The sequence below is a fragment of the Oryx dammah genome, unplaced genomic scaffold, assembly GCF_014754425.2.
Source record: "Oryx dammah isolate SB20612 unplaced genomic scaffold, SCBI_Odam_1.1 HiC_scaffold_26, whole genome shotgun sequence".
Taxonomy (NCBI): Eukaryota; Metazoa; Chordata; class Mammalia; order Artiodactyla; family Bovidae; genus Oryx; species Oryx dammah.
This window is the reverse complement of record NW_024070210.1, coordinates 15,979,775-15,995,166: the sequence shown is the minus strand read 5'-3', so window position 1 is coordinate 15,995,166 and position 15,392 is coordinate 15,979,775. Positions and strand designations below refer to the sequence as shown.

Sequence of the window (15,392 nt, the reverse complement as noted above, 5' to 3'; positions counted from 1 at the left end):
GTGGTTCTTATCTTGTCTTTTTATCTGCCCTTAGGTTCATCCGAGCAGCACTGACTATAACCTAATGTGGACAGGATCCCACCTGAAGCCCTTCTTACTTCGTACCCTCTCTGAAGCACAAAAGGTTAATCACTTTCCCAGGTAATGCTCTTGCAGCTACTTTGCTCCATTTAAAGGTACCTGACATTGAGGCATGTAGCCAGCAGAGATAATTAACATCTTAAAAAAAAAAAAGGAAGTCTGTGATATAGGGCAGCCATCTCTAAATGAGACTGAGGTGTTCACCTTCCTGGATGTAGTTGAAGACTTTGCGAGGGCTCTGTAGGATGGATGGCTTTAAAATACACTACTCTGGATTGCAAATCCCATAGATTCTCTTTCCTCAAATCGAGCTGCTTGTGAGCCCCTCAATGTGGCTAGATTCTCACCTCTCACCTTCTTTTTCATTTACTGTTTTTCCCCTTTATAAAAGAATAGCCCACCTAGATTCTTAATATGTATATTATGCAGAGATGTAAAACTTTCCAGAATTCCAAACATGGAATGAAAAAAATTGATGTTTACTTCAGGTAATAGTATAATGAATCTTTTAGTCTGTTAGTGATTTCCATTTCTTTGCTTTTTAACAGAGTTAAAGAAGGACATGATCAAGTTGTCAGCTGATAAATCATCAAATATAAATTTTAATGATAGGTCATCTTATGGCTTTTGACTTATAATAATTAGTAAATAGTTCAAAGAATTGAGGATCATTGCTGTATTAAACTTCTTCCAGTCTCATTGGTTAATGTCAGCCTCGAGAGGCAATACTGCTTGCTAGCTAGAAGCAGGAGCTCTGTAGCCAGTTTACCTGGGCCCAGATCTCAGCTCTACTGATTGATCTTGGGCAGGTGAGCTTTCTGAGCTTCAGCTTCCTCATTTGTAAAAAGAAGATCCTAATAACACACACTTTGTAGGACTATAGTGAGGATTCTATGTATCAAGATCTGAAGTGCTTAGAACATCAAGTGCCTGCCACATAGTAAACACTGTATATAAGTGTTAGCTATTCTGTTTCTCAGTGTTTACATGTATGAAAAAGAAGACAGGAATAGAATTGATGCTGAATCCCCTGCTTTATTCTAGCAGTGAGTAATGTTCAATGACAGAGAGCTACCTGGCCGAGATTCATGGCCTGTTGGGGAAGAGGGCAGGTAATCTCATCTATCTAATGAAGAGATGCAAATCGAATAAAAATTTTGTTAATTGCTCAGTGGTTATGTTTTATTTTATTTCCAGGACTTATGCCCCCGGTACTCACTCAGGAAGTTTTCTTTTCAATCACTTGGTGTATTTTACCCCTCATTTTTATGAGGTGAAGCTTTCTTCTTGATTATTCAGTTCTACTGTCTCATATTCAGTTAATGTGTTTAAATACCCAGCTTGTGCTGTCTCTGACATCAAATAATTTCGTCATCATCTTAGATAAATGTGTATTTTAAATCTTTTCAACAGGTTCCAGTTTTATTTTATATTTGAGCTTCATGGGCAGAAAATAGTTTAAACCTTAGTTTCTTCCTTAATGTCTGGAAGATGGGACTGGTTTTCTAAATGGGCGACTGGGTAGTTGAAGTAAATCAGATGCAGCTATTTTAAAGAAATATTTAAACAGTCTTAAAATAGCCTACAGTAGAGACTGCATTCCTAATGCCTGTTAGTAATATATTATTTATTTCAATAGCTTTTGAAATACGCTGTAGGTATATAGGAATTCCATCTCAATTTGAACACAGTATTCATAAATTCTAACCTATGTTTTCTTGACTCCTGTTTGAATTGGAGGAGCTCAGCTGACTCATGTACAAGAGGAATGCAAACACTTAAAATGTTTCCAATATTAGTGTGCACTCTTTTAATGTAACTTTTTATTCTAAATAATTGTAGACTTTTAGAAAAGTTGCAGAAATAATACAGAGTTCCTTTGTTTTCTTTACCTGGTTTTCCTTCTGTTAACATCAGCTATAACCATAGTATAATTATCAAAATGGATAAATTGATTTTAGTATGATATACATTATAATCAAAAGTTATAGTATTTATGGTGTTTTTATGAATTGTGTACTATGTTCCTGTAATGATAGGTCAATATATGTATAACAGACACAGCCTTATGATCACAGGAAATTAAAAAGTATTAAATAAAATTTATATGCACATTTTTCTTATAGAAAAGGTATAATATAATGTAAAAGACACAAGCATTGAATCTGTTACGTTAGGCTAAGCTGTTTGTGGGAAACGTAATGGAAGAAGTAAACGCAAGGATGAAAGGGGTGAATCATGTCTGGGTGGGAGTATGAGGGTGGCTTTTGGTGTGCTGGGAATGTTCTGTGCTCAGTGGTGGTCACACAGGTAGACTGAAGTTTACCATGCTATGCATTTGTGACTTGAAACTTTTTCTGTTTATATGTTAATTGTAGTAAAAAATATAATATTTTGAAAAGTGAAATATTTACTGATGAAGAGAGCCTTTTCTTTTATAATACTTTGAAAATGCACAGTGGCTAATGAATCTTATTGTTATTGAGGTTCCCTTGAATATACTTAAAAGGATACTGTTATAGTTTTATTTTAAAACTAGATTTGCCATTCATTAGATCCTTTGGAACAATTCAAGTTTATGATGAAAAATCTTACATGTCAACTAAAAAGATACGTGGTTTCCCAAAATTTGTATCAGGAGTACCAAGCAAAAATGTCTGGAGACCACTAATACTGGGTAGCTGTATGAGAATGTGTTGTTTTTCTTATCCTCTGGTTCAGTGTTTCTAATTGCTTAATGATAACCATCACTGGGGGTACATTACAGTCACAGGTCTTAACTGCAGATTCAAGGAATCACCATTTCCAGAGAAGGTGTATATTTAAAAAGCACCTTCTAGGTGCTTAATCTTTCTTGGTAAATATATTCCTAGAAAGTTATATATTTTAAAAGCAATGAGTGATCCATATCTCAGTCAAGTTCAGAAATCACTGATTTAGACCAGATCAGTTTTCTGGACCATCTGTAGCAAAATCACCTGGGGTACATGTTTAAATGCAGAATCCTAGACTTCATCCCTCAATTTTGGGAGATGTGATCTTGGAACATTCATTTTTAAGGAACTTTATGAGTGATTCTTATGCACACTAAAATTTGAGGACCTCTGCTCTAGATCAAAGGAGGACAGTGGGTAAGGAAGAAGTGTTGGTGATACCTAGATCTGGCAAAGAAACCTTTGATTTTAAGAAATCAAAGTGAAAATTTTGAACTGAACAACAGATGGAATGTGTTTTTAATGGTTACAGCAAAGATTCTTGATGGTCTTTAAATAGTGCAACAACCCAGAGACTCATGAATGCAGTCATGGCTAATCCCTGATTGGTAGCAGTGATTATCCTGGTTTTAAGGTGATCATTTCCTTGACAAAGTGATAGATTTGGGGTATAAGACTGTCCTCAGTAACTGCTCATGAACTAGGAACTCTTTAACATAGGAAAATCTCTGAGTCATAGTTTACTGAAATGGAAATGCTTTTATGAAACTTAGGTCATATGAACTAACCCGGAAGGACCGACTGTACAAAAACATCATTCGAATGCAGCATACACATGGATTCAAGGCTTTTCACATCCTCCCCCAGACCTTCCTGCTGCCAGCTGAGTACGCGGAATTCTGCAGTAAGTGCTTGACTCCTGGTTGCCCCATCCCCAGACCCCAGCCCTCATCCCCATCCCCAGCAACTGAACTTGGGGCAGAGTTATTTACTCCCAAGGGCTTTTCAAATCCTTAAGAAGTTGTTTCTTTAGTGAAACAGCTGCAGAGATAACTTTAACACCGTTTTATTCTGAGTATGTCTGTGCGTTTATTCTTAGTAAGCTTGTCAACGTCAGGTATGTAAGGACACATTGGGGTGTCCTATAAATGAGCTCCTGTCTAATATGAAAAGTGCTTTTTCATTGATGAGTTAGTGCCCATGTAAGGATGCATATACTTCCGCATATGAACTACAGATGCACCCTTTTCGGTATCTCTCTTCCTCTCGTCATTTAAGGAATGTTTGTCACCTCAACTTTTGGACGTATGTGACATGTTCTTCGGGGGTACAAGTATCACGCATCTTTTAGGGTTCGTGTTTAGAGGTGCCAGTTCGTCTCCCTGTTTCCTTGGAGTTTAGATCAACTGAAATATATTCATGGGAGTGCAGTAACAATGTGGATGTCTGCTGTCTTGTTGGTTAAGCTAGATAGAAATGTGTGGCCTGCATCCAGGTGTCATTGTTTCTTTTGCCTTAAAGTGAACTTAGGCCTCTTTATGTCCAGACAGAGGAGACAGGCTATTTCAGGTTTTGCTCCTTGGTGGGCAGAGCCTGTCTCAGTAGACTTAGTGCACAGAAGAGGCATAAGTACAGAGAAGCAGTGAGGCAGGTCTTTTGGGAGAGTCTAAATAGAAGCGAAGAACTGACTCATTTGAAAAGACCCTGTGCTGGGAAAGATTGAAGGCGGGAGGAGAAGGGGACGACAGAGGATGAGATGGTTGGATGGCATCCCCGACTCAATGGACATGGGTTTGAGTAAGCTCCGGGAGTTGGTGATGGACAGGGAAGCCTGGCGTGCTGCAGTCCATGGGGTCGCAAAGAGTCAGACGCAACTGAACTGAACTGAAATAGAAGCAGTAATAATAGCTGATGAACATTTTCTTTCTGTTAAGCCCTCTTCTAAGTGGTGCCTTACTCTGAAGTAGGAACTGTTACTACTCCCAGCTTTGTAGGTGAGAAGACTAAGGTACAGAGAGGTTAAGTATCTTTCCATAGGTTATACAGGTGTTTGGTTCCAGAGCCAAGCTCCTCACCACTGTGCCTTGTGGCTAAAGACACTGGGGGTGTGCACACAATGACCATCTCTCCATACCTCCCTCGAGAGAAGCCACTTCTATGGGGGAGACCAGATTCGACACAGGATAGACAGACCGATAGTTTTCTTCTCACGAAGTCCAAGAGAGAGACTCTTCCTCTATCATGAGGAGGCATGGAAAGAGGAAGAGAAAGTTTGCTCTAGACTTCCTGGCTTTGCTTCTGTTAACCTGTTGGACTTTTCAGTCTGATCCGGTCGCGCAGTGGGGTGTTCATCCTCTGGGACTCGCGTCAGGGGTGGTCATAGGCCTACTTCACCTCAGAGAGGCCGTTCCTCTGAGAGCACTTGTTGCCCATGCTGGGACTAGTGGTTCAGTGTTGGTCCACAGCAAGCTCTGGGATGGGTCAGAACAGAGAATTCAGTACATGAATTCAGTTAACTTCAGAGCAACAGTGTACTCAGAGCTGAACATGTGTAGTTAGGGGGTTTTAGCCACGATACCAGAACCTCCTGTGTCTTACCTTTTTCCTCTGTTTACTGGGACTGTTACCTGTATAAATATTATAGTGCTGGGATGTTTAAGTAGCTTAATACATGGAAAGCACTTGGAATGGGGCCTGATAGGTACATAACACATGTTCAACAATATTTCCTATTTCAAGTTATGTTGAGATGCATCGTTACATAAAAAAAGTAAAAAAATTATGTAGTAAGCCAACATGATAGCCTGAAAATGCCTCAGCTACCACGTCCGCAATGTAAAAAGGCTCCTGATAATGGACACCTCCTGCTGTTGAATCCCTAATGAGAAACCAAGTCTAGAATAATTCTGTATTAAACACTAAAGGGATATTAAGTTGAAAATTCCCTTTTCCCTCTCCACTAGCTCCTATTCTGTGGTTCTTCCCCACCCTTTGGAAGCCGGTTTGAGGGCTGAATGCTCATTCAGAAGGTTGGATAGAGTTAGAGTGCCCCCATCTGTTCAAGCCTGACCTGTTTTTCAGTAGAATTGGTACTGCAGCATATTCTTCAAATTCTTATGGGTTCTGCATTCTAGAAGGGCAAGAGGAGTGTCACATTTTGGACCTGGTGTGGATTTGAGGTGGCTACCGGCTTCCATGTGGTGATGTTCTGCAGGCAGTTGTAAAAGCAGTTTTGAATTTTGGCCAGGGATATAGATTATTGAAGTTGTAGATGTAGAGGTGGATATGATTACCACGGACGAGAAAAAGAGAGAGAGGAAGAAACACAGAGAAATCAGAGTGGAGAGAGAGGTTGAAGATACGAGCAAAGGAATGAGATCCCAGACGAGGCAGGAGAGAGCACGAGTAGAAGGGTGAGTCTCTCCGCTGAAAGGTGGAAGGAAGGAAGCTAAGTGGTCATTGAGATAGCACTTTTCGATGGGAGGGAAGCAGGTGAGTGGGTTTATGTTACAAATTACCAGCCTTCTTGGTGAGGAGGGCGATGAGGACACATACCAGGAATGAGGGGCCTAGGGTTGGGTTTGGGTGTTTGAGGAGCAGAAAGGCGTGTGAATAGCCCGCAAAGGGCTTTTGGAAGAGAACTGGTAAGGAACATGAGGGCTGCCTGAAGATGATAGAGATAGCAGTCAAGGCAGGTCTCATGAATTTGTAGCTTTCTGTTCTTATAAGGGAAAGCCTGAAATGCATCTTTGCAGAGACCAAGCCCACAGACCAAACACTGCCTCAGGCGATGTGAAAGCATGGATATTGCCGAACTGTTTCCAGTAATTAGAATGTGAGGCTTGGAGTATACGGACCAGATCTTGCTGGATTCCTGGTGCCATTGCTGCTAGTGTGACGGTGTGTGGTACAGTTGGAGGTCTGTGACACCAAAGATCCTAAGCAAAAATCTTGCCAGCTGCAGCCACGTCCTCCCAGTGGACAACTTTCCTAAACAGGAAGAAGGAAGACAGGGTGGCACCAATATCAGAAAGGCAGAGACCTTACCCCACAGCCCAGCAGATTCCTGGTTACTCCTCACGGGCCAGAATTGTGTCCTCTGGCTATCTTTAGATGTAAGAGAGGCAGAAGTAATTCAAAGGAATGAGCAGAACTTTGATGTCAGCCAGTTAACTGCAGATGACTGGATTTCATAGCAATCAGTAAACTTATAGAATCCTAATAGTAGGATTATGAGAGATCTCATAATTTGAATCAGACTTAAAGCCCACATTTTAAAGATGAGACTGGATAATTAGAACTCAGATCTTCCTACTCCTGGTTCAGTGCTTTTGCCGTTGGACCAAGCATGCTGCCACCCTACGAGCTAGAAGGCACTGGAAAGAATTGGGCCCCCGGTCTAGTATATTTCGTCCTGACAGCCTGCCCAGCTCTTTGCCCTGCCTCTGCTTCTGATGCACCTTTTTGGAACCTGTGAAAGAAATCAGTCCTTGTTCTGAAATACAACAAATCAAGGAGAAACACCTAGCGTAAAGGACAAATTTTTGGTTTTTAAGATTTGGAGACTATGATAAAAGTGAAGCACCAATAGAAGCAGCAACTTCTGATAAGGCCAGTCCACAAAGTAAGGTTTGTTAAAAGTGTTAGATGGCAGAAGTTGCATTTAGCTAGATTTTCCCTGTTCTGAAAATGAGGTGTTTCTTCATTCATTTGTTCCCAGAGGGTTCTGTCTCCAGTGAGGTCTGGTCATTTTCTGTGGCATTCCTGTGGCTCCCTCCCTTCCTCTTTGTGAATGTCTGATTTCTTGCTTAGTGTCTGCCTTTCTGTTGGGCTAATCTCTGTGAAGGTGAATACTATCTGCATTCCACACACTCGAGAACCGCTTGGCACGTGCTGGGTACTTAGGAGTACTGAATGAATGAAGTTTAAAAAATCTTTTTGTTTTCTTTTAATAGTTCCTTTTGTTTTCAATCTATTGTAATCTCAGAATTTGGGGATAATGGCAAAATGGAAAAAATAAAGTGTATACATATACATGTATTCAGTGGCTTCACTTTATAGAGATTAATAAAGGTTAATTTGAAAAAAAATAAAAATAAAAAAATAAAAAATAAATAAAGGTTAATTTGTCTTATAACTGTAAATATGCCATCCATTATAAGACTCTAAAATTACATAAATTATGTTTTTTGAAAGGTAATATAGTCATGGCACAAGAGAAGTACAAAACGATAATCAGTAAAAAAGCCTTTTCCTCCTCTCTTTCTCAGTCATCTAGTTCGCCCCAGAAGTGATCAGTATAGTATTTATACATATCCTTCTAAAGATATTCTAAGCACTTACTAGCACATGACTTGAGTGTGTTTGTGAACACATGGGAGTGTATGACACCCAGTGCCTTGCACTTTACTTCTTTTCACTCAGTAGCCTGTCTTTGAGCTCATTCCCTCTCAATAATATTTTCATTTTGTGTGTCTGCTTAGTATTTCATTATGTAGAACAGGTGTCTGCAAACTACAGCTTTTGTGTCAAATCCGGTCCCATGAACTAAAAATGCTTTTTACATTTTTAAATGATTGGGAAAAAAATCAAAGATGAATAAAATTTTGTGTCATGTGGAAATCATAGGAAATCTGGTGTCCATCCATAAAGTTTTGGGGGACCCAGCCATGCCCCTTTGTTTACATATTCTTTCTGGTGGCTTTTGAGCTACAGTGACAGAATTGAGTAGTTGCAATAGAGATTGCATGGCCTGCAAGATTCTTGAAGGTGGTTTGTGACAGTAATAGACTAACATCTGAATATGTGCCTTATTTTGTCTTCATCCTCTCATTCAAGAAGGGAAATGATGGAAGAAATACATTATGTAATTTTGCTGTCTCCTCTTTTCTCCTTATCTCCTTCCCTTCTCTCTCTCTCTCTCCTCATTTTTAAGGCTAGTCCAAAAATACAGGTTATTTTAGCTGCTGTCCTTCACTTGGAAATTTGGAAAATTCTTTGGGTACCTGAGTAGATAACCATGTTGAAATTTGAGTTAATAAACTCATGTCCTTTCTTTCTCCCCCCTCTTTTTTTTTGTCTTCCAATATTTTGAGCAGATTCATATTCAAAGGATCGGGGACCTTGGATCGTAAAACCAGTGGCCTCTTCCAGGGGGCGAGGCGTCTACCTGATCAACAATGTAAGTATGTAATGGTGGCATACTTGACTCCATGTTTGTTCTTCCCTTTGTGTTATCTAAGTGTGCATTCAGAAGTGTACTTTGAGGGAGGGCATGAGTCTACTGTTCACTTTACTGGCAGTAACCTCCTCCCATGCCAGCAGTGAAATGTCACTTGATTGAATTTGGGAGGAGGGCAGCCTTTGGTGTCAACAGAAAAGAAGTACTTTTTCTGCTTTCAGCATTCTGTCTTGCAAATTCCTCCGCACTAAGCATTAGCTGGTAGCACGTACATTTAATTCCTATTGTGGGGAGAACTGTGGGTTCCTGCCCTCAAGATCATCAAGCAAATTAACCGTAATTTAATTCGGCATGGCATCCTTGCTGCTCCTGCCAGCCCCCGTTCTTCCTCCTCATCCGCTTCTTTTTTCAGAAGTCATCAGTATCTTGATTCTTTGCCAGATCCTCATTAAAAGTTGTTTTTCAGTTGGATAGATATACAGAGTAAATAAAGTCTTAACCCCAGTCTCACTCGTTAGACTTTTAACAGTAGTTAGTAACTTAATACAGTTGATGTGTGCTTTATCTTTTCTCAACTTTACATTTTGTTTCTTAATTCTCAGTTTGATATTCATTGCACGCATATCGCCTCTGATCCTCCCTTCCACGTTCCATCTCTAAGTTCAATTACTTTTTTTATTGTTTTTATATTTTAAAGGTTTATCATGTTTACATTCTCTTCAATAACTGTGATTCAGTTTCTCTGCTTTATAAGTTGAATAAAAAATTTAAATTTACAGAAATTTTACAGATGGGAATTCTGAAATTTAATCAATATTTCAGTCTGGGTCTTTGTCCATACTTCCTTCTGCACATTTGGTCAGCCCTTTCAGTTTCGAAACTAGTGTTTTTCCTTATTTCAGGGAAAATCATTCATTTTTGTCTTGTTCTGCTTCCGAAACTCCTTTTTGAAGCATTCTGGGTCTTCATGTCAACTTTTTTCCCATTTTGAATTCTCTGTCTTTTCCCATCATTATCTTCTGGATCAGCAGTTTGAGTGCCATCCATTTTATCATTCATTCCATCTACTGTATTTCTATATTGGCTCTCATAATGCACAAAAACTCTTATTTTCCGATTTTCTTCTTTTTTTTTTCTGGATAACATCTTGTTATTGCTTAATAGATGCAGTTTGCCAGCTGGTCTTTCTGACCGTACGAATTGAAAGCTTTTTAAAGTTCTCTTTCGTTCCATGACTTTTCTTGGGCCCTTTTTTTCCCTCTTGCTATTGGGTTTTCTCAATTTTAGCGACTTTCAGTGTTGAGTCATACTTATGAATGGAAGACTAAACTGATTGAAATTGACAGCCCCCTGGGTTTCCCCTGCCATTGTGTAGGACCGATTCCCTGGACAGGAGGGCGAACTGAGCCTTGTGGCAAGGGCAAGGCGTGTTGACTGTCAGTCCGCACCGTAGGTTGATGTGGATGAGGATCGTTGCCTCTTTCCTCTCCCTTGCCAAAACAGGCCTGGCATGATCGTGGATTTAAAGGAAGTGAAGGAGGAAACAGACAGAACAGGCTCCATCTTGAAAGCAGGACACCATCTTGGGCCAGACTGTGGACTTTGAGCTCTATGCCCAGTATCTATGGAAATGACATACCAACTGGAAAACCAGACCTCTGGATGGAAGAGCCCCGGGGCTCGTACCTAGACTCTCCATCACCTAAACGAATACCCTAATTATCTGTGTAACCAAATAGAATCATAAATTCTATTATGCTTATCGGGGTATGACCACAGGCCTATTGATAATTGTCCACTGTTAACTACCTAGGCTTAAGGCATACGAATCTCGAGTTTAAGGCATACGAATCATGGATTAACTTTGATTGTATCTTTCTTTTCCTTTGTTCATACTAATTTCAGAGAACTTGAGGACGTAGGTTTGAGCAAGTACATTTAGGGTTTATAAGGTTTTCACAAAAACTGATTGGGGTCCTTGGCTAAGAGGAGACTCTGCCTTGGGCCCGCCAGCATAATAAACTGTACTCCACTATCTGCATTGTCCTTCTGGGTGAGTTTGTTTCCCGGGACGCGAGGCTTCAACAGAGGAGTTTGGCGATTTCGCTCTGGGGTGGTGCTGCCCTTCCGCTGTTTTTTCCCTTTTGTGTCTGCCAGGGGGTTGCAGAGTTCCCTCCTCTGTCAGATCCCTGCACCCACGCACACAGACGTCCTCCCATTAGGTTTCATTCTGAGGGCTAAGCTGTGGTTGTTGAAGGCCTCTTGGCCGCAGTGTTTTAAACACCGTTTGTTAACTAATTATCCGATTCTTGTCCCTTGGCTCCCTCCTGCTCTCCATGTGTGTGTTCCTTGCCAGCTTGGAACTTCTCAGATGCCTTCTTGGGAAGATCACTGTCTCCTCTGTGATATGTGGGGCTGGGTCTTCCTCTGCTGTTTTCTTAACCTGTTCCCATCTGCTTTCCATCTTTCAGGATTTCCTTAAACCTTTGGTCTTTTGTTGGTTCCTTTAACTGTTCCCTAGCTTTGTTATTTATCATTTCATTCTTTTAAAAATGTCTTCTCTGTCCTTCTAGTGGGACCCTGAAAGGGAGGAGAGTAGGAGATGGATGTGTGTGCAGTTGGTACACCTTCTCAAGTTTCCCAGTTCTCGTTCTCTGCACACGATCTGAGCTATTTTCTATGCGTGCAGAAACTGATTTTCTGAGGGGTCTTTCACGTGGGAAAATCCTCAAATTTAGTCTGGACTAAAAACTGTACAGTAAACACTGATAGCCAGACCTTTTAGGCTGGAGAAATACAGGGTGTGGTTCTGATGCAGTAACTGTGCAGCCCCAGGCCCAGCTACAAGGCTCCCTGCCCCTGGGTCACTCCAGAGGCCTTCTGCCCCAGGTCTCTTGTGGACAGAAGGCCCCGGTCATATGCTGCAGCTTTCTCTCTTCTTGTTTCTGTTCTGACCTCGGTGTGAAGGCTCCTGTCCAATAGCTTTTCCTCCAGCTCCGCGCCAGGAGCTCCAGTGTTGTTTGAATCTCATAGACGGCCCTCGTTTGGGTTTGGGTTTGAGCTGCCAAATGGAATTGCTATTGAAAGTCAACTGTGGTACAAGTTTGCTTTTTATTTTCTTAGACATGAGTCAAAAAGAATAGGATCTATTCCCAGCTCATCTGGGACTTTTTTCTCTTGGAATGCTCTTTTGCCCTAGTGATTTGTTATTTTAAAATCAGCATCATAAAGAATAGAAAAGTTAAACTTTCCTTGGTGGGGCTGAGAACCCCGTGCCCTGACTCTTCCCTGTCTCATAAAGGGGGTGACAAGTCTTTAGAGAATGTGCGTTTGGCAGACTCTCCTCCTGCCTCCCACCTCTCCCTGGGCTAACTCCCTGGAGACCCCCTGCAGAGATCAAAGTACTTGGCGGGACCCTTTGCCTGCCCCCTCTCCTTCAGTGAAGCTTTGGAATGAGTCTGATTCTTTGAGGTCTTTGGTGGAGGTGCCAGACAGAAGCCTGGGGAGATGCCAGCAAGCACCAGGGGAGCTGGCAGCATGTGGACGTAATGGGAAAATATTCCCAATTTTTCTCCAGATCTGGAATTTTATCACATCTTACCCAGACCTACAAACCATACAGTTAATACGCTCCTCACCCTCCCCCTGCCAGCCCCCGCCCCGCCACGGCCTCACCATCTCCTCTGTTCCATACCTACACACACACACACACGCAGACACACACACACACAGCCTCACCATCTCCTCTGTTCCATACCTGGATTGTCTCCCTCCCTACACACACACACACACACACACAGCCTCACCATCTCCTCTGTTCCATACCTGGATCCTTTCCCATGGAATATATGACCCATTAGCCAACTGGATGAAGTAACTCTTTCCAAGGCTGCTGCCTGCTTTCCTTTTAGACTCGAGGGGGATGGAGAGGGAGGGCTCTGCTGGAGGGTCTGTGAGCCCCACTAGTGTGAGTGGGTGAGGTGTGGCGGGGTGGGGTTAGGTGTGAGGGCCAAGTAAAAACACCTTCCCCTGTCTTCCCACTGGAGCAAGAAGGGCCTCTCATTAAAAGTTCCCCGTAATAGTCATAACCTTTGGAAAATATCTGCAAATAGCCACTTTTGCCATTACGAGAATAGGATAAAGGATAGGAAAAGCATTCCTTGCATATCACACTGAAGAGAGAGGTGTGAGCTCCTACAGGTGGGAGCGTCTTGGCGGGTCTCAGTGCTGGGCTCTTTAACTCTGGAAACACAGCATAAAGGAGCAGAGTCGAGTTTGCTCCAGCTCCTTCAGTAACCGTGACTAAATGCCATATTTTCCCAATTTAGTATATTCAAATCAAGGAGGGAAAAGATCTGGTGTTTTCCGATTAAGGTATGGATTTGATTATGGAAATCAGGTTTAGTCATCCTTGTCTCACACATTATCCTTGGTAAATACGATACGCATATCTTCTCTGAAATTTTGAAGTATCAGGAGAGTTAGGGGTGGGAGAGTATTTAGGTCACTGTTGACCCCTCTGTTTGTGAAGATAATTCTCCACAGCTCTCTTGTTTATGTCTGCTCAGACGCCCTCCATCTGCTCATAGGTCTCCCTGTTCAACAGGCAGTTAGGACGCCCCTGCTGTGTGCCAGGTGCCAGCCTGCCTGCGGAGTAGGGACCATCTCCTAATTCTTACGACTCTTTGTTGTAGGAATAGGGATTGTCTCCTGGTTCTTAAGTCTCTTCATTATAATTGAGTGCGCTGAATCATGTGAGTGGCATATGGCATGCTATGAGGAATGCTGTTGAATTGTGGCACTCTGTAAATGGAACTACACAGACACTATTGAGTTTGCAATAATAATAATAACTGATATTTCTTGAGCTTTTGCTATGCGCCTACCACTGTACCTCCCAAATACAGTCTCACTTAGTCTTTTTTATGAGAATCCTAAAAGATCATTACTGTTCCTTCCTTAGTAAGTGAAGATTTTAACTCAGGCCTGGCTGATTCCAGAGCATACCCTCTTGACCCCTGTACCCTTCTATCTTACAATAACTTAACAGATACCATGAGCTTTAAAGTCGAATTAGAAAAATGGATGTGTTTCCCGACAATTCAGATTCTTGCTTTAGCATACTTAGGAGGGCAATTTGAGCTTAGAATTTACATCATTTAAAATGAGTTAACTGGGGATGGATGAAAATATCGAGAAGATATTTGGATGAAAATATCAAAAAGGCTTGAAGATATCAGAGAGATTTTATTAGTTGCTTATCTGCATATTATAGTATACAAAAAAAAGAACTGTATTCAAAACCATTCTTCTGTGAACTTATAGTTTAATTCCTGATGCAGACAGAAATGAGAGGTATAGACCATTGAACAAGTTATCTGAACAGTGTAAGAGATTATGTTCTGCATAACTCAAAGGACAAATGGATATGATGAGGAAGGAAAGAGAGGAGATGAGCGTGGACATTAGACAGAGTGCCACAGAGTGAAGGCCACTACCAGTGTTGTCTCTGGTTCCGAGGAAAGCTGGGTGGTCAGGTTGGGTGGTTGAGTATCTATTGTAGCCTGTAGGTGTTACTTAGTAGAAAAAGAGCTGCGATTGTTTGCTTTTAGGTTTGGAACACAGCCTGTAGCTTGCTGCTTTGTACTGAGATTGCATCAGTTCTTACTCTATAAGCTGACTCAAAATAGAGATAGTCCGTGTGAGACTCTGATCAGGAAATGGTGTGGGTGACCAGAGCCACGGCATGAATCAGTAGCGATGTTGTAGTGGCCGGATGACGCGTAGAAATGGCTTGTGAAGTTGTGTTCTGAGTGAGATGGCAGCAGTGGGAAATGAGAGGGAAATCTTATCATCTTCACCCCGGGGTCACAAAATTATCCTTTAAAAAAAAAACAAAACGACCTGTAGTACTGTGGATAACAAATACACTTTTATAAAGACAAACTTTTGAACTGGGGGGACAGTTATTTTAGGTCAGAACTTGGGGAGAAAAGGTGATAATAGTGCTTAAGAACTAAGTTTCTGAGGCAGACTGTCTGGGTTCAAATGGTGCTCTGTCACTTCTTAGCTATGTGACTTTGAGCAGTTTCCTAACCCTCTCTGACTCGCCCCTCATCTGTAATATTTGGATGGTGTTATACCTACCGCGTGGGTGTTGGATGATGATTAAATGAAATAATACTTGTGAAGGATAAGAGCAGTGTTGGCACATAGCAGATGTTCGGTACGTTTGTTAAATTTTTTTTCCCTGCTAATGTTAATAGTGTGTCTGTTGCTGCTCCTATAGCTATTATCGTCACAATTATCATTAGAGACGCTTTCCTTTTGGAGTCCTTTTGTCCTGTACGGATTGTAGTGACTGACAGCTGATTTTTCTGTCTTCATCTCACTTGGAGTTGTTCTGTTCCAGATCT

At 41.4% G+C, this 15,392-nt stretch overlaps 1 protein-coding gene across 13 annotated transcripts in view; it reads left to right on the top strand.

Annotated features, from left to right (window-relative positions):
• TTLL5 (tubulin tyrosine ligase like 5) overlaps positions 1 to 15,392 on the top strand; it is a 308,459-nt gene that overhangs the window by 21,082 nt on the left and 271,985 nt on the right. For all 13 annotated transcript variants that reach the window (XM_040226042.1, XM_040226046.1, XM_040226045.1 and 10 more), the window contains exons 5-7: positions 35 to 141; positions 3,569 to 3,699; positions 8,894 to 8,976. In XM_040226042.1, the coding sequence (XP_040081976.1) occupies positions 35 to 141; positions 3,569 to 3,699; positions 8,894 to 8,976 (321 nt within the window). The remainder of the gene's footprint in view (positions 1 to 34; positions 142 to 3,568; positions 3,700 to 8,893; positions 8,977 to 15,392) is intronic.